This window comes from Pseudochaenichthys georgianus, chromosome 16 (assembly GCF_902827115.2).
Source record: "Pseudochaenichthys georgianus chromosome 16, fPseGeo1.2, whole genome shotgun sequence".
Lineage (NCBI taxonomy): Eukaryota > Metazoa > Chordata > Actinopteri > Perciformes > Channichthyidae > Pseudochaenichthys > Pseudochaenichthys georgianus.
In genome coordinates, this window is record NC_047518.2 from 12,110,562 (window position 1) to 12,136,668 (window position 26,107).

The 26,107-nt window shown below is 40.7% G+C and overlaps 3 protein-coding genes, 1 long non-coding RNA gene and 1 other non-coding gene across 7 annotated transcripts; 3 read left to right on the forward strand and 2 right to left on the reverse strand.

Annotated features, from left to right (window-relative positions):
• Positions 1 to 341: 341 nt before the first annotated feature.
• Positions 342 to 3,585, reverse strand: mrpl32 (mitochondrial ribosomal protein L32). Its single transcript, XM_034102642.2, has 3 exons — positions 3,396 to 3,585; positions 3,055 to 3,251; positions 342 to 822 (listed from the first exon to the last, which is right to left on the reverse strand). The coding sequence occupies exons 1-3, from the start codon at positions 3,490 to 3,492 to the stop codon at positions 571 to 573; spliced, it is 546 nt and encodes a 181-aa protein (XP_033958533.1). The 5' UTR covers positions 3,493 to 3,585; the 3' UTR covers positions 342 to 570.
• Positions 3,586 to 4,207: 622 nt separating this feature from the next.
• On the forward strand, positions 4,208 to 9,328 carry psma2a (proteasome 20S subunit alpha 2a). Its single transcript, XM_034102951.2, has 8 exons — positions 4,208 to 4,318; positions 4,837 to 4,913; positions 5,453 to 5,585; positions 6,008 to 6,130; positions 7,090 to 7,171; positions 7,318 to 7,391; positions 8,151 to 8,208; positions 8,299 to 9,328. The coding sequence occupies exons 1-8, from the start codon at positions 4,278 to 4,280 to the stop codon at positions 8,413 to 8,415; spliced, it is 705 nt and encodes a 234-aa protein (XP_033958842.1). The 5' UTR covers positions 4,208 to 4,277; the 3' UTR covers positions 8,416 to 9,328.
• Positions 9,329 to 9,736: 408 nt separating this feature from the next.
• LOC117461173 (ATPase family AAA domain-containing protein 2-like) lies at positions 9,737 to 25,939 on the forward strand. 3 transcript variants are annotated; one of them, XM_034102946.2, is made up of 30 exons: positions 9,737 to 10,090; positions 11,174 to 11,328; positions 11,703 to 11,758; positions 11,904 to 12,087; positions 12,286 to 12,373; positions 12,517 to 12,601; positions 13,450 to 13,614; positions 13,933 to 14,050; positions 14,256 to 14,270; positions 14,756 to 14,857; positions 15,307 to 15,415; positions 15,611 to 15,726; positions 15,907 to 16,081; positions 16,277 to 16,365; positions 16,861 to 17,020; positions 17,162 to 17,252; positions 17,507 to 17,684; positions 17,815 to 17,951; positions 18,099 to 18,210; positions 19,029 to 19,215; positions 20,542 to 20,727; positions 21,540 to 21,675; positions 22,385 to 22,581; positions 22,707 to 22,866; positions 22,993 to 23,115; positions 23,352 to 23,525; positions 23,770 to 24,495; positions 24,673 to 24,794; positions 25,022 to 25,150; positions 25,428 to 25,939. In XM_034102946.2, the coding sequence occupies exons 1-30, from the start codon at positions 9,890 to 9,892 to the stop codon at positions 25,458 to 25,460; spliced, it is 4,509 nt and encodes a 1,502-aa protein (XP_033958837.1). In that variant the 5' UTR covers positions 9,737 to 9,889; the 3' UTR covers positions 25,461 to 25,939. The 3 variants fall into 3 exon arrangements, with proteins under 3 accessions (XP_033958837.1, XP_033958839.1, XP_033958840.1); XM_034102948.2 differs by having other exon boundaries at positions 12,520 to 12,601; XM_034102949.2 differs by lacking the exon at positions 14,256 to 14,270.
• LOC117461174 (uncharacterized) lies at positions 13,945 to 15,658 on the reverse strand. The gene is made up of 3 exons (XR_004553671.2): positions 15,587 to 15,658; positions 15,270 to 15,395; positions 13,945 to 14,029 (listed from the first exon to the last, which is right to left on the reverse strand). It is a non-coding gene; the product is annotated as an uncharacterized lncRNA (long non-coding RNA).
• On the forward strand, positions 19,260 to 19,395 carry LOC117461616 (small nucleolar RNA SNORA5). Its single transcript, XR_004553731.1, has one exon. It is a non-coding gene; the product is annotated as a small nucleolar RNA SNORA5 (small nucleolar RNA).
• Positions 25,940 to 26,107: the final 168 nt, after the last annotated feature.

Consider the following 26,107-nt stretch of genomic DNA (forward strand, 5'->3'; position numbering starts at 1 on the left):
TGAACACTTTTCATAAATGTTTAAAATCTTAAGACATCCGATTCCAAGTGGTTCATAACCATATTTGTGTTACTGATAAAAAGCTTGTGGCTATTTTAAAATTGGGTTTATTCAGAGGATGCTAAAAAGCTGTAGTCTTAATGAAAGCTTATGGTAGACACTAATACTCTTGACCCCCCTTTATTGTGCCAATGACTTTGGAGCACAACTATCAAACCTCATTGTTTTTTCTGTGTCATAAAGTGGATAAAGTAAGATTTGTTGACTAACATAATGGTAAGTCTTTACATTGAATGGTCTCATTTGAGTTTTTGAATTTAAGGCAACAAAGAAGCACATCATTTCCTTTTTCAAATAAAGAATGTATTGTCAAATATTCAAACATACAGTAAATGCATCCAATTTGAGAATATGACAAACAGTTGAAAAAGTAACAAATGAAATTAAACCAAAAATTCAAATATGTAGCTGTGTGAGCCTTAAACCCACAAATCAATGATCAGGTACGGTATCTTTACAGAGATAACTACATCAATAATCAGCTTTGGTATCACAAACAGCATGAATACCTCAGAGGCTGAACCAAGCAGGCCTCTTCCTGGGCCTCTCCACAATCCTTTTGTCTTTGTCCAGCTCACTTGGTGTTTCTCCCTCATACAGGATGACAGTCTCCACTGCCGGCGCCCCATGGGCCCCCCCTTCCATCGCCTTCATCTGCTGCCGAATCTTTGACGTCTCTCTGCACACCTTGGCGTAACAGAAGCTGCACAGGATGTGTTTCTGCTTCAAGTGGCCACACTCAGGACATGGTTCGATGTTGGTCTGAGAGAGAAAGAGAGAAACAGTGGGTCCAACAATGTTTCTAAATAACTTAGGAAATATCTATTTTCTTTACCGCAGTTTGTTGCTACTTATAACCCAACATATAAACTAATAATTATAGCATATGAGCTCAGCCAACAAGCAGCTACTATCAAGTATCAACCAATATTAATAACTAATAAGTAACACAAACAATAAGACAGGCCAAAGCGAACTTTTTCATCAACATAATTGAAGGTGCGAAAGGTAACGGTAAAAAAGTTTGACAAACCTTAAAAAGGGACCTATCATGCAAAATGCACTTTTGTACGTCTTTTATACATGAATATGTGTCCTCGGGGTGTCAGGGAACTCACCAAGTGTCAGAAAACACAACCCTCTCTCTTTTCCTCCATACCCAAATCTCTAAAAACGGGGCTGCAACGGAGCTGATTAATATTTGAATTTTTCTGACGTCAGAAAAGGGGTGCTCCGCCTATATGGGCAACTCTCCACCTATCAGGGGAATGAGAGACCGCTCGAAAGCGCTGGAGACGCTGTAGTAAATATGCCAGGCCTGTAAGTGACGCTGTAGTCTACCACAAAAGCAGAATCAGCCCTTGCAAAAACAGGGCTGGATAGAGCAAATAGAGCGAAATGAGGAATGGCTAAAATGCAGGATCTGTTTGGTATTTTGAAAAAAAACCTTCACAGACATGTTTTATATAGGTATGGCCCTACAATGTATGTTTCAAATATAGCATGATAGGTCCACTTTAAATAAACTATTAGGTAAAGAAACTAAACAGGAAAATAATGTACTAGAATTAAAAATCAATGATGCCCTGATAAAAGACCCTGCAGTGTTGGCCAGCTCTCTCAATGAATATTTCTTAACTAGTGCTTTGGACATTACAAAGCTCTTCCTGCCATCTGAGGTCTCACCTAGCCCGATTGTGGATACACACCCCGTTTTAGACCTTGAGGTCTTAGGGTTAAGAGGTTCTAAGGCTAGGGATGCATATGATTTCGACACCAACTTTATAAAAGACACATATCGACGGTCTAATAAAACCAATTACTATGCTAGTGAATCAATCTATCAGCACGAGGGAAGTTCCATCATCCTGGAAGGTGGCCACGGTGACACCGATTTTTAAATCTGGGGATAAGGCAATAATGTCCAATTACAGACCAATCAGCATCCTCCCCTGTGTCTCTAAAGGTAGCTGAGAAATGGGTGTCAAAACTAATCACCAAACATTTAGATAAAGGTTTCGCTCCACTTCACCCAATGCAGTTTGGTTTTCGTGCTCACCACTCCACTGAGACAGCTAACTGTGTCTTTGTGGAAAAGGTTAAATGTATGTTGGACACGAGCCCATATGTAGGTGCTGTCTTCCTTGATCTCAGGAAGGCATTTCACACTGTTGACCACCAAGTGCTGCAAAACGATTTTACAGAATGTTAAATGTTACTTAAGTACTGAATATAAATTGAAATATATAAATTAGATAAGATAGTACTTTATTGATCCCAATTTTGGACATTTTAGTGTTGCAGCAGCACAAAAAGACATGGCATTGTACAATACAAATTAAAAGACAAGAAATAAACAAGAAAGTAGAAAATATACATGTTGAATTTACAAATGAACAATAACAAGATATAAAGCAAGGTATTATATGTACATAAGTATGTGACAGATGGAATATTAAATATTAAACTGAATATATAAATGTAAAATGTACAGTGTGATTTTATTCCAAGAGAAACTATGGAGCAGAGACTTCTCTGACACCCAGAGGTGTTGTTATAGAGAGTTATTGCAGTGGGCAGGAATGTTTTCCTGTATCAGTCAGTCACAAGGGGGTTCTCAACTTTAACAGTTGTTAGGTTCCATTAGGAATATTGGTTCACTTGGTTGACAGTGAATAATCCACACATATCGTAATATGTATGCTATAAGAAGTCTGATTAGCTGTGTTAAAAAACGTTGCTTTCTTCCAACTTTCATCCTAGGAAACATTTAATTACCTTTTAACTGAGACGTTTCTGTGAGTTTCCTAAATGTAATTTTTAGAGCTTAACTTGCTGAAAACTGCTGCTATTGAGCTTTAAATGTACAGGGATGAGTTGCAGCTCATATATTCAATCACTAACAATCAGCACTATAACGCTTTATAAGTTAGACAGCAATGAAGAACAGTTGGGTTAGAGTACAAGGACAAGTTGAGAGGATCCATGGAGTACCTTGAGTTGTAACATATTTATTTCAGATCTCCTCCTGGTGCGGTTGATCTCTATAGTGCGTCTCTTCTTGGGCACTGCCATCCACAGGATACCGTCTGTGAGGCCAGGAGGCTGATCCGGGCTCTGCTGCTCCTCCAGCCCATCCTCCCTGTCGACCTGAGGCAGGAGACCGGGGCCAGCCACTGTCAGCGCTGGGGCTGCACAGGAAATACAGTGTTACAAGTTAGCTTTCACTGCACCTCAACATTAAATTCAGCATGATGAGTCTGTTTAAGAGACAGGGCTTGTGTCGATGGTCAGCAGCAGAATAACCTTCTGCCTGCTGGGCTCCAGAAACTCACCCAGCTGTCTCTCTAGTCCGGCCGCCTGCAGAAGTCTCCTCTCAATGCTCAGCAGAGAGCATCTGAGGCTGTTCACTAAAGTGGCTAAATTCATCATTGTTTTGGTCAGCACGCTTGCTTTCCGTACATGTCAAACAGCTCACGGTCACAGAGACTCAATACATCGTCATCGAACTGCGACAGACCACGCTTCTTCCTCTGTTTAATTTCAGGCAGGCGAAAGTCATCTAGGTGTCTTACTACCACCTAGCGGCCATTTTCTAAAATGCACTCAACTTTGTTTATTAACTAATTAATTATACTTTAAATCAGTCTCTATGGTTCAACAAAACACCAAACTTTTTTCTAGAATTTAGTTCATTTTTTATTATTTAAGATTTGTGAATAAATTAAAATACAAATGCTGTGATTATTTAGTAGCAGCCACATGTGTTAAGTATATACATATAATTAGGCTATAATATAGTAAGGTATCTGAAATATGCACATGCATTTTCTATAATAATGATGTCATAAGTAAATAATCTGAATATAACATTTTCATAAATAATGCATTTATTTTTTCTATAAGATTCTATGATTTGGATTACTGACAATACATAAAAGGTTTAAAGTTATTGAATTACTTTGCATTGTAAAACTTGTTTTAGATCAGCCTCTCTACATCTTATCTGTAATAAAGTATTTGTGAGGTAATGACTCATCTCCTCCGAAGAATATATTATTTTGTTTTATTAAAACAATTGCATTTCTTATTTATCCAAAGGTTGTACGGCAGGCCGGATGGGTGTTCATGTCCAGTGACTATTATAGGTGGCAGTGTGCACTCTTCAGTGGATGTGCAAGTCTCCAGGCAACACAGAGTAGAAGAAGAAGAACAAGATGGCGGAACGAGGCTACAGTTTCTCCCTCACCACATTTAGGTAAACTTTTCAAAAAATTACCTTTAATTTGAAATTAGCATCCTAATTTTCAGCACGTAGCGGTTGTTGTTGGATGGCAGTTCGATAACGTATACGCAGGGTTTTGCATTTTGACAGTAAAAGCAGATTTGGGCCAAAGTTGGAGCTGATGCACTGTCATCGCCGGGTAGTGCAATGAATCGGCTAATGCAAACTGTTAGCATGTTGGCTAACGTGTTTTCAAATGAAACAGTTAAAAAGTGACTTTCTCATATTGATGATAAAATAAAAAACCTGCCACACATTTGTATTTGAAAGCGTGTCACTGAATAGCCCGAAACAGTTCAGTTCCACATGATAACTTAAAACTAGCTTAGCTAGCTACAATAGCTCAGATGAGTCGGTTGTTTCGGTTTCGTCTTTGTTGACCATAATACATGAGCTCCCGTTTGGAAACTTTACTACAGAAGCCGTGAACGTTTAGTAGATGTTGTCTTTCAACATAATAGTAATGCAGCATCCTTTGTTTCTTTCTGAAGCCCCTCGGGTAAACTGGTCCAGATTGAGTATGCCCTGGCAGCCGTAGCAGCCGGAGCTCCCTCAGTGGGCATCAAAGGTAAGTCATGGAAATGTGCGGAGAAAAACTATAACTATGTTTTTTAGACAAAGTGGGTCCCATGTATTTTAATATTATTTAAATATTGATGAAATACGCTGCATGCTTAGAGTTGAAAAAAACATGTTATAGAATAATCCACATTTGTTAGATGACGAATTGATATCAGAGGATACAACAATACTCTATGTCTTGAAAGGTGTATAATCCTTAAATGCATGTATTGCTAAAGGGTTCATTACCATGGGAACGCATGGATGTGAACCATTTCTGCCACAGAAACACACAACTGCAAGTTCAGAGGGAAGTGGGACTCAGGGGCAAAATATGGCAGTATTGCACAATGAGGGTTTTACAAGCTTATTAAAACAAAGGACCTGATTTGTATTCAGACAAGTCAATAGGTCAATGTCACACACTGGTGCAGAAACCTAATTGGCCACTAATGTCCTTCAAATGTATGCATTACATATAGTTGAAGCTGGTTAGAAAGTTAACATTTTTGAAGATGCTAATTTTGATTTGTCTTTTACTTTCAGCTTCCAATGGAGTTGTCCTGGCAACAGAGAAGAAACAAAAGTCCATTCTGTATGATGAGCAGAGTGTCCACAAAGTGGAGCCCATCACGAAACACATAGGCATGGTCTACAGTGGAATGGGTCCTGACTACAGGTGGGGACTCTTTTGCTGAGGTTTCGTTTGCTATTTTGAGACACAACCTTTTGTTCTGTCTGATGTCCAAAGGCTTTAAAAGCACTATAGGGGAGGTCATGTGAACATGGGCTGTGTTGGGTTATTATAAACGGCTAAAGCAAATCCATTACTTTCTGAATAATTCTCCTCTCTCCTTGTATAATTCAGGTGTTTCATTTAAGGGATCGGGAGATCCTCTATGATTGGAAAGGGGGTGGGGGATTTCTGGGTCAACAGTTAGCGTAATGAAAAGTGTCTTATATCTTGTGTGCCCAAGATTTTAAAATGCATGATTCAGGATTTTGATGACTGTGTGAGAGAAATCTAGAAGATGAAACTAGTGTTTGTCTGACTACTGAGCCTAGCATTCACAGATAAATTAACGAGTTGTGTCTTTGCAGGGTTTTGGTGCGACGAGCCCGGAAGTTGGCACAACAGTACTTCCTGGTTTACCAGGAGCCCATCCCCACAGGCCAGCTCGTCCAGAGAGTGGCCTCTGTAATGCAGGAGTACACACAGTCCGGGTGGGTATACATGAAGAAGCACTCATACAAACACTACATAATAGGCGCTTTCATACCGGAGTACTTTTCCGATATATAGTTCCGAAAATGTGCATTTACACCAAAAAAATCCGGAACTAGTACTTAGTTCATGACAACCATTTCACCCCCTTTTCAGTCCCTGCCAGGGACTTTCGTGGTAGAAAAAGGTTCCCATTTCTGATTGGCTGGGCGAATTGCAAACCACGCCCCGTAAAACTCTCAAAAAGTTTTGTGAAGCCGCCATTTTTATTTTCCTCGCATTAGTATTAGCCCAGCGCACAGACGGAGACAGACTAACTTATGGCAACACAAAAGAAAACATGGGAGCGGTGGAGATGAGGGCCGTTTCTCAATGTCGAGTAGAGCTGCTGCAGAGCCACTATTTCAAGTATAATATGTCATCGAGTGGCGCCGAAGGACTGTTTAAGTGCATGTTAAATGCCCAGCATTCGGCGCCACTCGATGACGTATTATACTTGAAATAGTGGCTCTGCAGCAGCTCTACTCGACATTGAGAAACGGACCTCATCTCCACCGCTCCCATGTTTTCTTTTGTGTTTCCATAAGTTAGTCTCTCTCCGTTTGTGCGCTGGGCTAATGCTAATGATGATAATGGCAATGCGAAGAAAATAAAATAGCGGCTTCGCAAAACTTTTTGAGAGTTTTACGGGGCGTGGTTTGCAATCCGCCCAGCCAATCAGAAATGGGTCCCAGCAGCTTCTACTGAAGCCAGCGGCCTGCCAGTAAACCCAAAGCAGAAGAAGAAGTGACGTCAACGGCTTCATTTGCCTAATCCTCCCTCAGGGACTTATTGCGGTGTGAACGTGATCTGCTCTTTAGTTAATCAGAACTAAGTACGGCAAAGTACTTGGTGTGAAAGCGCCTATAGACTCTGTCAGAATTATTTTTAACTGAACCTGTGTTGTTTTCTCCTACAGTGGGGTGCGTCCGTTTGGTGTTTCATTGCTGATTGCGGGATGGGATGAAGGCCAACCCTACCTGTTCCAGTCAGACCCCTCTGTATGTTGTATTACTAACTTTCATATTGGTTGGTAGCACATGTTGTTTGGAGTGTGCTCAACTCTTATTCCATGTTCTTAGTCTGCTGTGATTCTAACTCTTTTATAATAATCTGTCACTTATTTTCCTCCGTTTCTTGCTGGCAGGGTGCATATTTTGCATGGAAAGCCACAGCCATGGGCAAGAACTACGTTAATGGAAAAACATTCCTGGAAAAAAGGTAAGACGTTACCATAAAAGGCAATTTGTCGAATTAATAAAATTAATTGATTTTCCAGGCGGCGAATGTATAGATGTGAGCTTCTTAGTTTTTGTATTCAACAGTTAGTGTCTTCCACAATAAGTGCTGAGTGCTCTGAACCTTTATGATGATGATGATGATGATGATGATGATGATGATGATGATGATGATGATGGACTTTATTTATATAGCACCTTTCACCCAAAGTGCTTTACAGAGTATGAGGGGGGGAAAAAAGATCAAGACAGGTGTAAAAATACTTATTTGTTGTGGTAATTTTTGGAGATGTGATGCATTCAAAGTCTGGTATATTATTGCACCTTTGAGCGAAGTCTGTATGTCATTTATAAAATGTTTTTAAATGCCTGATAGATTGAATAGGTGCCCCAGTGTAGTCTATAATAAGGGCTGAAGCGTGGCTTTCCATCCAAGTGATTTGTAGTTTGCACTCAAGAAAGATCCACAAGGATGCCACCTGCTTCACTTGAGTTATAGAAATCCATGATTCTCAGTATTCATGTTTAGGTGACACAAATGCAATGAATTTGATTTCGCAATGGCTCACTATATAATATTGGCACTTATGTCTATGTATTAAAAGGGCATTATTCACATAGCTTACCCAAAATTGTTTAGGAACAAGAACTTCGAATAATATACAGGAAAGCATTACAAAGCATACTCAATTTGTTTTACACTTCACAGATTGTTAAATAACCACTTAATTGTCCTCTCCAGGTATAACAACGATCTGGAGTTGGAGGATGCCATCCACACAGCCATCTTGACATTGAAGGTATGATATTTGTTATGAAAATACCTAAGATATAGAACATATTTCCTTAGTAGTATCCTTCATTTATACCTTACTGTCTTTGTGTTTCAGGAGAGTTTTGAGGGTCAGATGACAGAGGAGAACATTGAGGTGGGGATCTGCAACGAGGCCGGCTTCAGAAGACTCACCCCAGCGGAGGTGAAAGACTACCTGGCAGCCATTGCGTGAACACACCCTCCCTGGTGATGGGGCTCTCTGGACACATTTCATGACATAAAAGCACAGTCGCCAACTGTCTCATGACACATTATTTTAAACCACACGTAGTCACATAGTTTGGCCATGTTGAGATATGACCAAACTGTTTCTGTCCTGAAAATACATCGGAACAAATGCTAAAACCTCACTATATTCCAAACTATAAATGTGAGTTGGCAGAATTAGACAGCCTCGCTCTTTTGTATAATGCCCAGACCCTCTTTACTTTGTGATGGCACTTGTGTGCTTATGTGGCTTTTCACAACTGCATAGACTGAACATCGGGGACTGTGAGATGGCAAACTAATGTTATCACATAACTATTTGGCCTCGTTATACAATGGATATCCTGGTACTGTGAAATGTGACAGTTGGCTGCTGTGTATATGAAAAGGAATGTGGGCTCTGATGCGTGAAATCTCAAGTTTTCCATTGAATCCTTACATTTTATTATTTGTCATTACTGTTTCAAAGCTAATTCTATCGGTTTTCAAATCAAGCAATGTTGCTGTATCATTACTCAGAATGTAAATGCTTGTAACCATTGTTCAAAATGGCCCTCGAGGTGAACAAAAAGGACAACATTGAAAATGGTAATGAGGCTAATGTTTATAAAAGACTTGGTATTTACTCATTTTGAACATTGACAGTTTTCCTTTTTATTCACCGGACTGCACCTAATTAGTATCCCTGAAATACAATAAATGAGGATCGGCTTAGGAGAAAGGATGCAATGGAGAGTGTTGAGATTTTACACTTAGGATCTGGTTGCCTGTACAGCCGTTTTACAAAAAGCTCTTTTTTTCAGGCTAGAAACAATTCTAGAGTTTGTATTTTTTCTTCTGGTATCTGTCACTTATTCAAATAAAAGACGATGAGTTAATGTTGACTGTTTTTGAATTCTTATGCGATTGTTTAGATATGGCAGTTTGGTCAAATATTATTGTTAAATAAGTGAAACGTGAATGTGCTCACAGTACACTGTACACACAATAAGCTCAGCTGCACGCGATTGTTGAAATAGCGCGCTCTAAAATCAGCCGGAACACCTTTTAAGAATGGCTAAGCATCCCTCCGCCTATATTGAGTATTGGAAACTTAAAAAATTACGATGAGTGTTATGATAAATGTCCATTAAATATGGGTGAAGTGTTTGTTGTAACATTGCCGATAATTAAAACAAACTTTTATAGCTTTACTTAACTCGCACTCATCCCAGAGATCTATTTGTTCTAGCGGAAGCTCTTATTCGCTGTCCTCATTACTTCTAGTGACGTTTGTGGCGCCAGAAATCAAGGGTTTTAGTGAGCAGCCTGTCAGCTGGCGGATATTTACTGTGAGCTGTGCTATGTTGTCGGCACGTTTAACGTTCACGAAATTTTAAGGGGGTATCGCGGCTGTTTACCCGTCGTCCGTGCTGGAAAAAGGTCGTTTTGGAGTCAAGATGGTGATATTACGCAGCAGCGGTGGTGGTCCCGGAGCCGAACCGATAGCAACAACCCCGAACAGGAGGTCGATGGAGTTGGAAACAAGCTCGGAGTTTTTGTCGCTGCTTCCCGCGTCGCACAGAAAGTCCGCCCGGCAGACTCGGTCCTCCCGGGCCCTGGATGACAGCTTCAGCAGCACCGAAAACAACACAGTGAATGTGAGCATTACACCCAGACAGCTGCTTAGATAACTACACAACCATGTATTTGGTGTATCTAGTCACTTAACTCTGCTGTATTAGTTTCGCTAGCGTGCTAGGCTAACTAGCCAGCTTGTCACTAATTCTTAGAGAAACTGACACATTTTGTGAATTGGCACTCGTAGTCCCTCCTAACATGTACTTAAACTCTTATATCATGGGCTGATTTATGTGGTGCTTATATCATTAAACACTATACAGTATAACTGTAACTGTTACTTGGGTTCAGTGTTGTCATGGCTTTAAAAAGGCAAATGTTATTATTAGTATATCGTTTGACTAGCCTTGCATTGTGCTTTGGTATACGTTTGATTGTAGAGGGATGAGTTGAGCCATATGTTCATTCATTCTTTTTTCATTTACTCATTCTTCAATTCTGAAACCCTATGATTTATCTAGTCTCCACATGTTTGGAGTTAAGAATATATGTTGATCATAAAGTAGTTGATAAAGTATATTCTCAGAGTAAACTTACTTATGCTTACTTTTAAGTCTTTATTTCTAGCCCATTAGCTAACATCTGAGACGACTAACAAGTGTTTCAACAATGTGCCTGTAGAGATGATGCTCAGTGGAATATATGGAAGATAGTGGTAACCCTTTAGTGAAAGAAGAAAACAAGTTATTTTGACTTTTTCTGCTATGAAAAGCAGGTCTTTATTTGTAAAGTCATGGGACAGTCAGTCCCTGCCACAAAGCAGTCAAGACTTGGCAGTCATAAACATGTATATTAATGTATTTTTCATGGACCAAATTTGAATGAAAAAGCCACATATATTTAACAGTTTGTTGCTATGAATTATTATGAATCAGACAGGAACACATTTCACATGGTAATAGTGAGGATTTACACTGTTTGCATTACACTTCTAAGTAAGAATACATAGCAGAGAAGAGTCACAGTGGTTTATAGATTTGTATCTAGTACACTGCAGTTTGCACAGACCGAAAATGAAAATGTTCTTCCTACGATAATGAAAGAAGCAGACATGCATCCTTGCTTGTACTTATACTATAAACTCTGAACTCTTAATGTGGCAGGGAAATGCTGATTTGAAGCAGGACAAGGGAAGTGGACCCTATCACACTCCGAGGACCAGAGGGCAGAGGGTTAAACCAGAGGTCTCTTTTGCTGACATGGAGCCAAAGACCAGCTCCCCTGTGATTGAAGACAGCACTCGAGGAGGATCCCTCAGGTAATACAGGCCCACTTACTTTGATATTAGTAATGCTTTTTAACCAGTTACCCTCTAGGTGACCAAGTGTTGTAACATCTCCATAAAACCTTTTGCTAGCAGCTCTGAGGTTTAGTATGACAAAACGTGTGTCAAAAGATTCATTTATTGTCTTGAATATTTGTAATGTTGTCTGTTGCTGCTTACCATGTGAGGTACATTTTTATAGAATGTAACACAATAAATGCTCCAAATACAAGCTAGCCATATCATATTTGATGGAGCTCTTTCACAAGGGGTATTCATTTGTGCAAATATAAAAATGTGCTCACAAATATGAGTGTATACCTCACATGAGGTATGTAGTTCTGATTTGTATGTGTCTTTCTGTTCAGGAAATCTTCCAGGCTGCAGAGAGAGGGGAACGCATCCAGTGGCAAGCAGCAAGAAGGTACAGTTCGCTACAAAGTCAATTCTAAAAAGAAATGTCCTTGAGCTCGGACATTGTATAGCACACACAACATGTTTAGCAGAATTTCGTTTTTAATAGGGTCTCTACTACTAGTAATCTGATAAAAGCTGTTTTCATCGCCCAGATGTTTCAGATGTGGTGGAGGGATCATCCACTCCCAAGAGGAGCCGCTTTAATCTACAGAGCCAGGAGGGAGAGAAGGAGAAGGAGGAGGAGGAGGAGGGTTCAGTGCGACGAAGTTCCAGAATCACCGGATACAAACTGGATACCCGTAAACAGTCAGTGCTCTACGACCGCCTCATCACCAAGTGAGTTCAGTCACATTCACCCCAGCTTCTTTTTGCTTCCTAACTCACTGATTCATTTGAAACAATCACCAAAGTAGTTATTAACACATGGGATAACATACACACTGGACTGTGGGTGTGGATTTGGAGATAATGAGTCATTAGATTAGAGATAAACGCGATTAAATCTGACAAGTTTATTCTCTACTTGCCCCTAAGCACGGCTGAAGCTGTTCTCCAGAAGATGGATCACATGAAGAAGATGAGACGCAGACTCAGGAGCAGAGATAGAGACACTGAAGAAGAGGTAATAACCCACACAGGAAACGTCACTCTTCATCTCAAGCTTTGTATTGTGTATTCTATTGACAGCATGTCATTTAGCTTTGTCATGATGTTTAACAAGCTTCCAAACTGTGAACCAATCAGCATTGACCTGTTTCCCTGTAGCAGCTTGGCGTGTACACCAGCGGCAGATTGACAAGGTCTCTGAGGACAGATGTGGAGAGTACAGACGCCAAGGAGGAGATCCAAGGTGAGAGGGATTAGTTCAATAATAACCACTTCAGGTACATAGAGAACCGCAGTGACGCGTCCTAAAACCCGGAAGTAAACTCCTTCCGGTTCCTTCGTCAAAAACGCAATGCAATTTCTCCATAGGATTTTGAAAAATAGCTCGAAATAAGGTCTGTGGTTGAAAAACATTTAAGAGACGGATCACGTTTTGTTCAGCCGGATAATCTCCACATGTCTACCCTACTTTTATAATTTTCGAAGCATAAATCTAGTTGCAAGAAGCAAAATGCTAACATTATGCTATAAAGGAACTACAGCAGGGTCGCTGCTTCAACGTCACGCCGACTTAAGATCCATATTCAAACATACAGATTGTAAATGGTACAAGTTGAAGTGTTTGTTTGAACAGTTTGCAGGAGGCAGGGACTTGCTTTCAAGCAGAACAGGGCAAACAAACTTAGGGGAGTGTTTACGTGTTCGGTGTAATGACGTAAAACGGCCTGGATAACTTCTGTAGTCCTATTCAGCCACTTGGTAACAACCATCGTTTTTCAGACACGTAAACTCTTCAGAAATCACCAGCTGCTGATGTGTTTAATGTCGTAGAACAAAACGTGATCCGTCTCTTCAATTTGTTATTTGGAGCTATTTTCCAAAACCCTATGGAGAAATTGCATTGCTTTTTATCGAAGGAACCGGACGTGGTAAAAATGCTAACTTACTTCCGGGTTTTAGGACGCGTCACTGCGGTTCTCTATTGCCTGGGAATAAAGATTGAAGTATTCGGCTGTGGGTTGAAAATTAATTAGAGATTCAAAATATGGATCATTTGAAATAACAATTCTACCCTTTTTTCATAATTCACAGAAGGGAATGAGGTTGACCAGGAAGCAGTGGAGGGGGGAGATGAACAAGAGGAGGAGGAGGAAGAGGAAGAAGATGAGGATGGCGTGGATGAGGAAGAAGAAAATCAGAGGCGTTATGACTTTAGACAACGGAAGACTGTGGTTCGCTACCAGGTCCCACAGGATGGTAATTTATACCAGGGCTTTTCATGTTTTGTTTTGTTCTTTTGTGTTTTACAAATATAACAACTGATAGCATTGAATACTGTAGTTCTTGAGTTTGCTCCGGTCAAGTAGAATGACTGGCAGCCCCAGGAGACGGACGCCTTTTTAAAACAACTGATGACTGTAAATGTATATTGTTTTGGCCCAGTAGTAACGGTAGAATGCTGTCCTCCATTCATTGTGGAGCAGGCAGCTGCAGACTAAACACTGCACCTTTAATCCATGTTAGTATGTTGTCAAATCTGACAGAGTTTGATGAGGTCAGTTATTGTTTTCTTAGAACCCAGAGAGCCCAGGAAGCGCGGCAGGTACTCAGTGGAACACTCGTCTCCGACCAGACGCAGGTTCAGATTCAGCTCCACAGCGCCCAGGAGCCCCTACAACAGAAGAACCAGCAGGTTAGTATGACAGCTTTAACATCAGCCATGAACAAATAAACCACACTTGAGAAGTCAGGAAAAAAACTAGTTTGACTAATGACATTTCCCAACCCTAGTCAGATATTGCACTGTCTCTAATAGCTATTAGTATTTTTCATCCTATGTGAAATCGATCCCAAAATGTTATTCTCTTTTTTTCTGATTCTCCTCATCCCACCCTCAGGAGTAGTTCTGAGAGGTAAGACCCTCACTTGTCCATTTGAATGTTTATTGTTGGTTTGAAGTTTGTTTTTTGTGGTGCTGTCTGTCTTTGCTAGCACTTTAATTGTTGGTAAGTGTGGCACATTTGGGTTATGGTATATTTGAAGTAAAATTCACCAGAGTTAATAATTGTCCGAGCAAAAAAGGGAAGCTCATTCTTTAAAAGACTGGTTTCTATTGGTCTGTATTTTGTGGGTTTCATTCTTTATCACATTAAACTTCAAAGGAGAATTATGTAAGTTCTCCTTGCGCTTTGTCCAGACGAAGTGTTAGACGGGCATGGTGATGATGTCGTTTAAAAAGTGGTTGAATGAATCACTGCTTTTTGTGAACAACCAAATAAAGAATCGGTAACATTTAGTGGCTTGAAATAATAAAAAAACAAGCATTGCATAAATGTGTTGCAGTCATAATGATGCTGATGGGATGAGAGATAATGTTGTGGCTTCGTTGCATTCGCAGGAGGAGACACGCTATCCACAGTAGTGACTCCACTTCCTCATCTTCAGACGATGAGAAATTCCAGATAAGGAGAAATAAGAACAGGAGCAGGTCCGTGAACAGGTGAGAGCGCAACTCAGTGTCATCGAAACAATATGTTTTCTGGTTGTATTCAAATATCAATGTGCTCCAAAAGACTTAATTTGCAAAAATAAATCAATAACATATAAACTTCTCCCCTTTTGATTCAAGTTTCATAACTTCATACATCTTTTCCAGCACTCTAGAGTTTTTATTTCTATATCCAAATTGAAGTTAAGGTGTAAAATGAGATAACCATTTTAAGAGTGAAATAATGCTTGCTTAGTGTTGGGTCCCTTTGTGATAACATTCTACATGTTTCCAGTACCCATCATCCTCTCAATAATATGTTATATCCATAGAGTAGGAAAAATAACTTAATGTTTCTGATGCAAAACACAATGATATGAAAGTCCATCATATTTGAGATAAAAGAGCGTCCAATAAAAACCACCTGAAGTTGATTATTATGTTGTCGTGTCTCCCTGCAGATGTCTGCCGATGAACCTTGTGAAAGACGACCTGCTGGGGATCCAAAAGGACAGGATGAAGATTGGAGCCAGCCTGGCTGATGTGGACCCTATGCAAATAGACAAGACGGTAAGCATCGGTAGTTTAAGGAATCTAAAGAGAGAGATGCACAATGCAGTCTTATAAACAGGGACATGCCTTGTATGCCTCCTCCACCTTTTGAACACTAAGGATAAAACAAAGCCTTGTGTTCCTGCTAATACAACACATGTGAAAGGGGGACTGGACAGCAGCACTCACCACATCCCACTTTTTGTCATCCAGGTGCGGTTTGATAGTATTGGAGGATTGAGCAGACACATCTCATCGCTGAAGGAGATGGTGGTGTTCCCTCTCCTCTACCCAGAAGTCTTTGAGAGGTTCAAGATTCAGCCTCCCAGGTAATCGGCGTGTGTTTGTAGAGAAGATAACAGGATGATATGGTTAAGCATTCATTTTATATTCTGTGACTCAATATCTGATTTACTGTGTTCTTGTAGGAAGCTTGTTGGGTTGCAATGGCAGCAAAAACATAATAATATCCTCATTATTGTTCTTTGTCTTTTCTCTCTTGTCTTTAGGGGCTGTCTGTTTTACGGCCCTCCGGGCACAGGGAAAACCCTCGTAGCCAGAGCGCTGGCCAATGAGTGCAGTCAGGGGGATAAAAAGGTGTCGTTCTTCATGAGGAAAGGAGCTGACTGCCTCAGTAAGTGGGTGGGAGAATCTGAGAGACAGCTACGACTGCTTTTTGATCAGGTAAACCAAACTCCTCAACAACACACAATATACTTTTTGGAATTGAGAAGTGCGATTGGTCCCTGTAGTCAGCAAAAGACAATCCTATCACTTTTAGAATGCCACACATTAACTCTAGCTCTATTTTGAAATGATCAAGTGTCAGGATTAAAGATAATACAATCTGCAACTGAGTTCTCTTCGTATTGTTTCCAGGCGTACCAGATGCGTCCGTCCATCATCTTCTTCGATGAGATTGATGGTTTGGCTCCAGTCAGGTCCAGCCGTCAGGACCAGATCCACAGGTGAGCAGCACCCCTGTTCCTACCTTGAACAAAACATGTCTGGTGATGGCACTGAAACCAGGAAGTAACAAAGAGTAAAACCATAAAAATATGTTTATCTTGTGGTGGGTTGCCAGATATGGCTGCCAAATTTGAACGAATAAAATAAATAAATTCATCTTAATCAGCATTTAGCAAATTATTTATAGCTCGGCTGTTGTCCTTCAGAAAATAAGAAAAATAAGAAAAAAGCTACTTGCTTGACATTTATTATTACTATAGTAGTGTCTTTTAATCCGAATGTTGTATATATCAGGAAAAGAAAGTACGTAGAGCAGCTTGCAATGAGAATGAGGGCTTCACAATATTTAAGGATACTGTACTTGAAAAAGACACAGGTTGGAAGCATGTAGTCGTGATAACAATCCAACCCAATTAATCTGGATCATTTCACTGCGGTATTATCCTCTTTGTTCCCGAAGACATTGTGAGTAACATTGTTTTTGTTCTCTGTAGCTCTATTGTGTCTACCCTGTTGGCTCTAATGGACGGGTTAGATGCTAGAGGAGAGGTTGTTGTGATCGGAGCTACAAACAGACTGGACTCCATCGACCCAGCACTGAGGAGACCAGGGCGCTTCGACAGAGAGTTCCTGTTCGGCCTGCCAGACAGAGAGGTGAGGAGAAGATGTAGATGCTCTTTAACACTTTTCATATACAGTATATTTACAAATAATTTCATGTGGTTATTTTTCTGCTTTCGAATCCTTTCAGCTTTCAACGATTTGACCAAAAAAAGATTTTATTTTGTTTGGCAGGCAAGGAAGGACATCCTGAAGATCCTCACCAGACTGTGGGATCCACCTCCATGTGACACTTTTCTGGAAGAATTGGCCGATAAATGTGTTGGTATGTTTACACTGTATGGTGCAAGAACAATGGTCCAACAGCTTGAAGATGCAAATGCTAAATGTCCCAAGAACAAAAAGCTACTGCATTAAATGAAAAATGTCATTACTGTATAACTTGGTATCAAATTGACTGAAACACATTTTCAGGCTTTATGTGCAACATATACTGGAAATGACAATGGTGTGAGAGGAAACGAAACAAAACTACCAGCACATCCTTTTACATTCCTCCAACTTCTCTCTCTGTGCCAGGTTATTGCGGTGCAGACATCAAGGCAGTGTGTTCAGAGTCCGCCCTGTGTGCACTGCGCCGACGCTACCCACAAATCTACTCCTCATCGCAGAAACTTGTGCTTGATGTGGACTCAATCGCGATCACAAGCAAAGACTTTATGTCGGCCATGTCCAACATGGTGCCTGCTTCCCAGAGGTATAACCAAACGTACTCTATAGTTAAACCCATTTGGAACATCTATAAACAATTGTCTTAGTTTCCAGTGCCTGGTACTTGCATATGTTTATTTTATTTTAATATGATACTTACTGATTGTGATTCTTAGGGCAGTAGTGTCACCAGCCAAGGCCCTGATACCAGCCATCCGTCCTCTGCTGAGCGCCGCCCTGCAGAACATCCTCAACACCGTCAGCAGACTGTTCCCACACGCTGAGCAGGGCTTAAAGAGGAAGAGTGTACTAGGTGCGCTCTTGCTTTATTTTTTATATTCTGTTTCATCATTTAATTTGCCTTAACAAATGGCTTTCCCTTTTATTTGTAAGTTATTATAAAGAGAACACACTTATATTGAATGTTCATTTTACAATGAATACATATGTTTATTTCCAGACGCGGCCTGTGGTCTGTCTGAGGATGATCTGATGTTCAGTGAGGATGAGAACTCAGAAATATGCTCTAGTGGACAGACGCCTGCCGTTAAGGGTCTCCTCAACCTCACCAGGTTGGTTAACAATTTATATAATGCAAAGTTATGCAGAAATTATCTCCTCATCCTTCATCGATCGTTTCCTTTTTTTTTATACTTAAGTTTCATTGTACAAACATATTCACACTTTTGTCAAGTTCTTTTCATTTATTTGTATCTACAAAGCCAGTACAGAGAAAGACATGTGCAGGCCACTGCCACTCGATTAGGGTTACAAAGGGGCGGAACATTTCCGGAAAGTTTCCATCTTTGAAAATTCCCAGAATTGTGCAACCCTACACTTGATGCACCTTGATGAGGAGCTTTAGCCACTGGGATGGTTCAGCAGATGTTGGTAAACCAGAGTCGTCTTACTGAATCAGCACATTCATCCGGGGACTCAGCCGTTTAAAAAATATTTCTTTCTGGATCCTCAGAGAATGTTATTTACTCCACCCAACAGATTTCACCACACCCTCTCAATCCATACATTACGTGTTGGGGGTCAGGTTTTGACCACTTAATTTCTGCTGCAAGCAGTATTTGTTGAATATTTCTCCTGGTATCACACCTAGCAGTGCCTCCTTTGGATCCTTTGTGACATTTTGGTGGCACACTTCCTCAAGGGCCAATATGATTGTAAATCAATCTTGTTTTACATTATTTCTTAAGCAAAATCACTGCTGATACTTCTTAGGCATTTACACTATGTTGTTATGGGTCTTGTAGTTATCTTACTTTTGTTCCCTTTATCTTTGCTTTATTTTAAAAGGGCTGCAAGTCAAATATTTGATCCAAATAATGAAACCTTTCCTACCACCTAACTCATCTCTGGGTCATCTCTGGGTGTGTAGGAGTGTGCTGAGCCACCCGACCTCCTACCGGCCCAGGCTGCTGCTGATGGGCAGGCTGGGCTCAGGGCAGAGCTCCCACCTGGGTCCTGCCATCCTCCACGCTCTGGAGAAGTTCACCGTGTACACACTGGACATGGCTGTGCTGTTTGGAGCCAGCGCAACTGCACCAGAAGAGACCTGTGCTCAGGTAAATGAGAAACATTGCAAAGTAAAACATTCAGTCTCTACTTTTGCAGCCTTGTCAAATTCAGTGTGTTCTGTTCAGTGGACCTCACTGGCCAAAAATGGCTGCAACAGTGACTGTAGTTCATGGGCCCCGCCTCCTTTACAAATGGGTTGTGGGGATAAATATGTACTACTGACAAATACTTGTATGAAAGAGCCATCACATTACCAGAACAGAAGTCTGTCACCTTTAATTACTTTAGTTTAGAGTAATGTGAAATAAAGAAAAACAAAAGAAATCCTCAATTCAAAAACAATCTGTAACCAGGAAACATTTTGATTCATCATCAAAATGGTTTTCATGGGACTGATTGGTTTAATGCCACTGTGCTGTCTTCACCTTCCTTTCCTATGTCCTCATACCTTTTGATTTAGGAATTGAGCCTTTACACTGTTTCCCCTAGGATGGAGTCATAGCAGCGGTGCTAAGGCACGTGGGCCTAGCATAATGTGAGTGCGGAGCGCGTGGAATATTTTAGTGTGTGCGAAGTGCGCCCCGCCAATTTGTTTCTATGTGTCTGCCAGCACAAGAAAGGCTCTTGAGGCCTAGTACCAAGGCCGGTTCTAGACAATTTGCTGCCCTAGGCGAGATTTTATATATAAAGAATAAATGAAAAAAAATCTCTACAAAAGACAAATACACTACAAAAACAGAGCTTGTACTGGCAATATGATTTGATTAGCTGACGCTTCCACCGAAAGCTTCAGAAGCTTCAAAAGTTGAACATTGCTTAACTTTTGCAGCCTGAAACGCCAGGAAAGCTCCGCTCTGCTTCCCACAATGCAGTTCGGCGAAAAGTGACGTCACCCCATTCAAAGTGATTGGGCAGAAGCGTTGGAAGAAGCTTCCAACGCTGCTGTGTGGACGGGCCGTTACAGCGCCTATGTCAAAAATCGGCCGTGCCAGTACATACAGTGGCAACGTCTCAAGATTTAGCAAAAATACACCTTTTATTGAACATACAGTAACACAAATACTACAAATCCACATAACAAACAATCAAAACCAAAAAGGGTCGCCACTTATTATTAAAAAAAAAAAAAATGTATTTAATTTGTTTTGGGTACCTGGCTGGCGCCCCCTAGCAGCAGCGCACATATTTCAGCTGCGCCGCCGCTATTTGTATATAGGGGAAACACTGCTTTATAAGATGAGATAGATCATGTCATATTGGTCATAGTGAAATTGCTACCGTTCTGTGTAAGTGCCAATGTTTGTGGACACTGTAAATACAATAATGTTAATACAAGTATCATCAATTAATCTTTATTTGTCTTTTTTCTACAGATCTTTGTTGAAGCGAAGCGGACATCTCCCAGCATCCTGTACATCCCTCACATCGGGCAGTGGTGGGAAACAGTGGGCCCGGCCTTAAGAGCCACCTTCCTCAGCCTGCTCAGCTCCATCCCTTCCTTCGCTCCTATACTGCTCCTTGCTACATGCAACCTGCAGTATGACCAACTGAGTGTGGAGGTAAGAGGAGTGAGGCCATGTAGACTAATGGCGCATTTCCACTGCAGGGCCTCGCACGGCTTAGTACGGTATAGTTAGGCCTTGGTAGGCCAGGCTCACTTTATGCTGCGTTTCCATTACAATTTAGTAGCTGGGGCAGTAACTATAGTAACGCAGTGTAGGCGGAGCCCTGACGTCATCTTCAGAAAACCAACATCAGCCGTTAGCTGTTAGCACTCAGAGCTCACAGCTCCTCATATCTGTTCAGAAACTAGACAAAAGTTAAACAAGTACAAACCACAGACTGCCTGTGTTATGGCGAATACAGTCGCTGGTTTATTTATGTCTGTATGACGTTGTGAGTGTGAACGGTCGGAGCATATACTGCGTTAGCTTAGCCGATCTCCATTCAGAAAACACGCATTTTAAAAGGGTTTTTCGCCTGCCGTCTGTCTGCAGACTTGTCGAAGCATTAATTCATGGTTTTACTAACCGGTATCAGTATGTTGTTACTTCGGCATCATTTTGAAACGTGTATTACAATTAAATCACGGTCAAATATGTTCATTTTGTTGTAGTTGCCAGCGATTCTCTCACTAGTTTAGCATACTCAGCCCGGTTGTTGACCCGGAAAGAACCTCGATTTTGGAGAGCCAGAAAAACTGTGAAAAGTACCCGCTAGCCGGAACTACGCCTAGTGGAAACGCATCCAAAAACGTTGTTGAGGGAAAATAAGATGTCAATGTGTCTAATTTTCTCTCTATAGAAGATTCTCTACCACTGACAACACTCATCCACATGTCTTCTCTTGGGTCCTTATTTTCTTGTCTCAGGTGCAGGAGTTGTTCCGGGTGGAGTACGGGGAGATTTTCCATGTCCAGGTCCCCAACAGCAGAGAAAGAAGAAACTTCTTTGAGGATCTAATCCTCAATCAGGCTGCCAAGGCCCCTGCCTCAAAAAAGAAAGCTGGTGAGAAATAGAGAAGTTTATTTTATTCATTTTTAATTTATTTAATCGTTTTGTACAATTTAGAAATACACAAACATAACAGAAAACGAACGATAAACAGTGCAGGAAGAGGCAAAAAAACCATGGAGCTTATTTAAAGCCTAAATAATGTTTGAAATCACTATTTTATATAAAACACAAGATCAATACACAAACAATTGTTTATATTCAATACAAATGGTACACTTTAAAAACAACATACTATATTTAAATCTTAAATAAAATAACACACATTAAAGCAATGCAGAGGGGTACAGTTTTTTTGTTATGACTGTAAGGCCGGTTCTAAGCTTTAGTCCCTAAGCTGAGGACTAGAAAAGCATCATTCAGGGTTTTCAGTGTGTTTTTGTGTATTTAACATTTACTTTACACAGTATTTTAATGATGATGTCATACACCTATTAGCTACACTACAGAAATTGGTTTTACTGATTTGATTGTTTAGAAAAATGCCTGAAAAATATATTCATTAAACCTTCCATGGACGGACAATAAAAAAGTTTGGATTTTTGGGGGTTTGGTTACTGTTTACATATCCTGCCCAAATGGCTCAGGTGGAGGATTGTGTGAGGGTAAACACAGAGAAGACATGTCAAATAAATGTTGTGCCTTATGTAGTGTTGTGTTGATTTCACTTTCTATTCCTCTGTCAACATTCCACTTTCTTCAGTGCTCAATGCTTTGGAGGTGCTCCCTGTCGCCCCTCCGCCTACCCCACGCCAGCTGACAGAAGAGGAGACTCAGCGATTGGCTGAGCAGGATGAAGGGACCTTCAGGGAGCTCCGCCTCTTCCTGCGTGATGTAACTAACCGCCTGTCCCAAGACAAACGCTTCAAGGCTTTTACAAAGCCTGTGGATTTAGAAGAGGTGACTGTTCCATTATAATCTTTCATCTCATTCCATATTCCCTAATAAAGCCTTACTATTCAGTGTTCAGTCCGATCCCTTTTCCCCTCAGTTGTACTCACAGCAGCCTCGTTGTCGTGTTTCAGGTGCCAGATTACGCTGAGGTTATCAAGCAGCCTATGGACCTGTCGACAGTTCTCTCTAAGATCGACCGCCATCAGTATGAGACGGTGAAGGAGTTCCTCTATGACGTGGATCTCATCTGGCAGAATGCCCTCGAATATAACCCAGACAGAGACCCCTCAGGTACACAGTGAAATCATCAGCAAAAACATCCTCACAAGAAAATAAATAAAAGACTATTATAATGCAACTGTTTGAACATAAATGTTACATTCTTGCTCATCTGAGTCTTGTGTGTGTTTTGTCCAGACCGTCAGATCCGCCACAGAGCATGCGCTCTGAAGGACAGCGTCCATGCTATCATCAAAGATGAACTGGATGAAGATTTTGAAAAGATTTGTGAAGAGAGCAAAGCATCGCGCAGCGCAAGAGGTGAATGCGTTTATTTGAATATTTGTGCATATACATACATGTAGTAGGAAAGCAAATGTAACATTGTTCTACACCCTTGGGTTACCCAGACATGTGTGAGTCCAGATTCAAAGATATTAACCAGTATGGTCATTTTAGTTACCTAAACACTGACTCTGCTCAATTTAAAGTCTATATTCACTAAGGTGAAGAAGGACAGAAAAACATTGTGCTTATTTCTTTTTTCACTAAAACAGGTTGCACCACTGTCCAGTTTGCTCCCTCTTTCTACAACGTTCTTCCCAAACTTTCCAAATCCCCTGCTGAGGCCAAAACCACGGAAAAGACCCCCCAAAGTGAACCGGCTCAATCCACAGCTGCTGCCTATCCCAATACAAGTGCCTCCTTTGTTACAACCCCTAAACATACAGGTAAAAATCACTGTAAAAAAACTCATCCAGAAGATTTCAATATGTACAAATTGTTTAGGGTTATTTATAGGGAAAATGTACTCTGGTTTATAACAAGGACTTAAAGAAACTTAAAAAGCATGAGTATTCTGCTTGCTAGAAGGGGGGGGGGGGGGGTTGTGGGGTGTTATAGAAAGTTTAGACATTATTTAATTTAAATAACTATCACAAAAAATCTTTACGCCCCCTGAAATTGTTTCGACAGCCCAGAAGAAGAGAAGGCGGAAAAGTCGCTGGTCCTCCGGCTTCATAGCAAAGAAAAGATCGTCCTGCTCTCCTCACACATCCAGAGACGATACACACTTAGAGTCTGAGGAGGAAGATGGAGACGATGAGGAGGAGGAGGTTGAGAAGAGAGGAGCAGATGAGTGTGAGAAAAGGACTGAAGGAGACGAGGATCCCATGATGGCGGGTGGAGAGTCAGGGCCTGCACCAGCCCAGGAAGGTAGTTTAGGGCCTACTGAGAATGAGGAGGACAGTCAGCAGGGACGAGAGGAGAAGAGTCCGGCTGCTGAGGATAAGGTTATCCTGTGTGGATCAGGGAAACCAGAAGATGACGACCAGATTGAAAAAGAAAGTGTGGATAAAGATCAATCAGGACAGTCTGAGGAAATCAAAGTCTTAAAGGGAGGAAATCAGACCAGTGAAAGCATTCCAGTCAACACTAACAAGGACAGCCACACTGTGACAGAAGGAGATACCCAGGGGCCATCCAACACAGAGGAGGGGGCTGAAACTAAAGGCCAAGAGCTGACCGAAACAAGGACTGAAAAATGTCGAGCTGTAACACAGACAGACGAAAGTAACAAGGTAGTTACTGTAGAGGAGGCAGAGCAGAACAGCCCTGCTGAACCAATGGAGGTGGAAGCAGCAAATACCTCAACCACAGACGTCTCTGCAGCTCACAGAGGAGAGGAGGACACAGACAAAGGTTTGATACTACACTTAAAGCTCAGCTCTTCAACTTTGGCTTTAAGAATATACTAAAAGACATGCTTATCAGAAGTTTGTGTAGTGTTTCTAGAGACTATAGTAAGTGCAAGATCGGTGTTTTAGCTTGATTGTGTCAGCAGATTGCCATCTATTATATTGTTTGTATGTTTTTTAGAACGGAGCGTAAGGCCTCTTAAGAACGCTGTGCTGCAGCAGCAGAAAGTCGATGTGGACGAAGCCCTGCAGATCCTTGAACAGGAAACTCCTCCTTTGGTGGTGGACAGAGACGGATTAAAGGTGTGTGAGATATTGCGGCTGGCAGAATATCTTTGTCTTCAGTCTTTTTATAGTTTCTGGTCAGACAGGTTTTTTGCATCATGACTTAACAGGCAACCTTAGAAAGAGATGATGAAATAAAGCTAACTTTCCCTTATCCTGTACTCTTCTGCCTTTTTTCCAGAGAAGTTTATGAAATTTGTCAACTAAAATGTTTTTTCTTTTGCCTTGTCCACTCATTTCTTCAGGAGCTGTTGGAGAGAGTAGTGACCAAGACTGAAAGCTACGAGGTCTACAAGCTGGAGAAACTCTATGCTCTGCTCTGCCAAAGCATCTACAGACACCGACGCGACTACAACAAAACGTTACTAATACAGGTTAGTTTTGGACCATACTGATAACGAATACCGTGATACTGACACTGATTTTGGTTTGTCATAGCAAAGAAAGTGCATTAAAGGCAGCTTTTGATACCCGAGTTTTGTATGTTTTTAAATGGCTATCTAAGACTAGTGCAAACACATTTACTTGTACCCTTAAGATCAAATTTGACCACTGTAATCTATCATGCAAATACGTATATGTATTTTTCTTGCCTTACGTACTTTTAATGGTTCTAATATGTTTCTAATCCTGCTTTCTCATTTTGAACAGGAGTTGGAACGAGAGATTGCAGACTTCTGTTGACTTATCTACAGGAAGAATATGACCTTTTTTTTAAATAATCACACGCATCACCCTCTTAGCTATGTAAATATACATAGGTTCTATTTTCATAGAATTATACAAGCACTTATATTTGTGCATTAGCCTGGTACTACGTTTTTTTTTAAATATTTAATGTAATGTTTTCTCCAGATATTGTAGTTTGTCTTTTTACTTATTGTCCCCAAATCCTAATCCACCTGGCCATTATGGTGTGTAAGGCAATATGATTGTTTTCTGGAAACAACTCTTGAGTTGTCTTGTGCACAGGGACCACATAGTTTTACCATTTTATAAATGGAGGGACAAACCAAAGATACTAATTATTCACATGATGTGAAGTGTAGGATTTTAGTCCTACGTTTAAAAAGCTAAACAAAAATACTAAATTGTTCCAGACTATTGTAAAAATAAATCTCACTAACTACTGACTAATAAACAAGTTGTCTATTTGTGTATAAATCCCAGTGTTTTTCAGCGCATACACTACATGCTTGCCTGACGTTTTTTCTTTATTTCTGTGTATCTTTCATTTTTACAGACGTTGTTTAGTTTAATTTACATCCTAGTAAAGGAAAGGTATCTTCTGCTTTTGTTCATTTCCCTTAGTTTATATTTACATGTTTGTT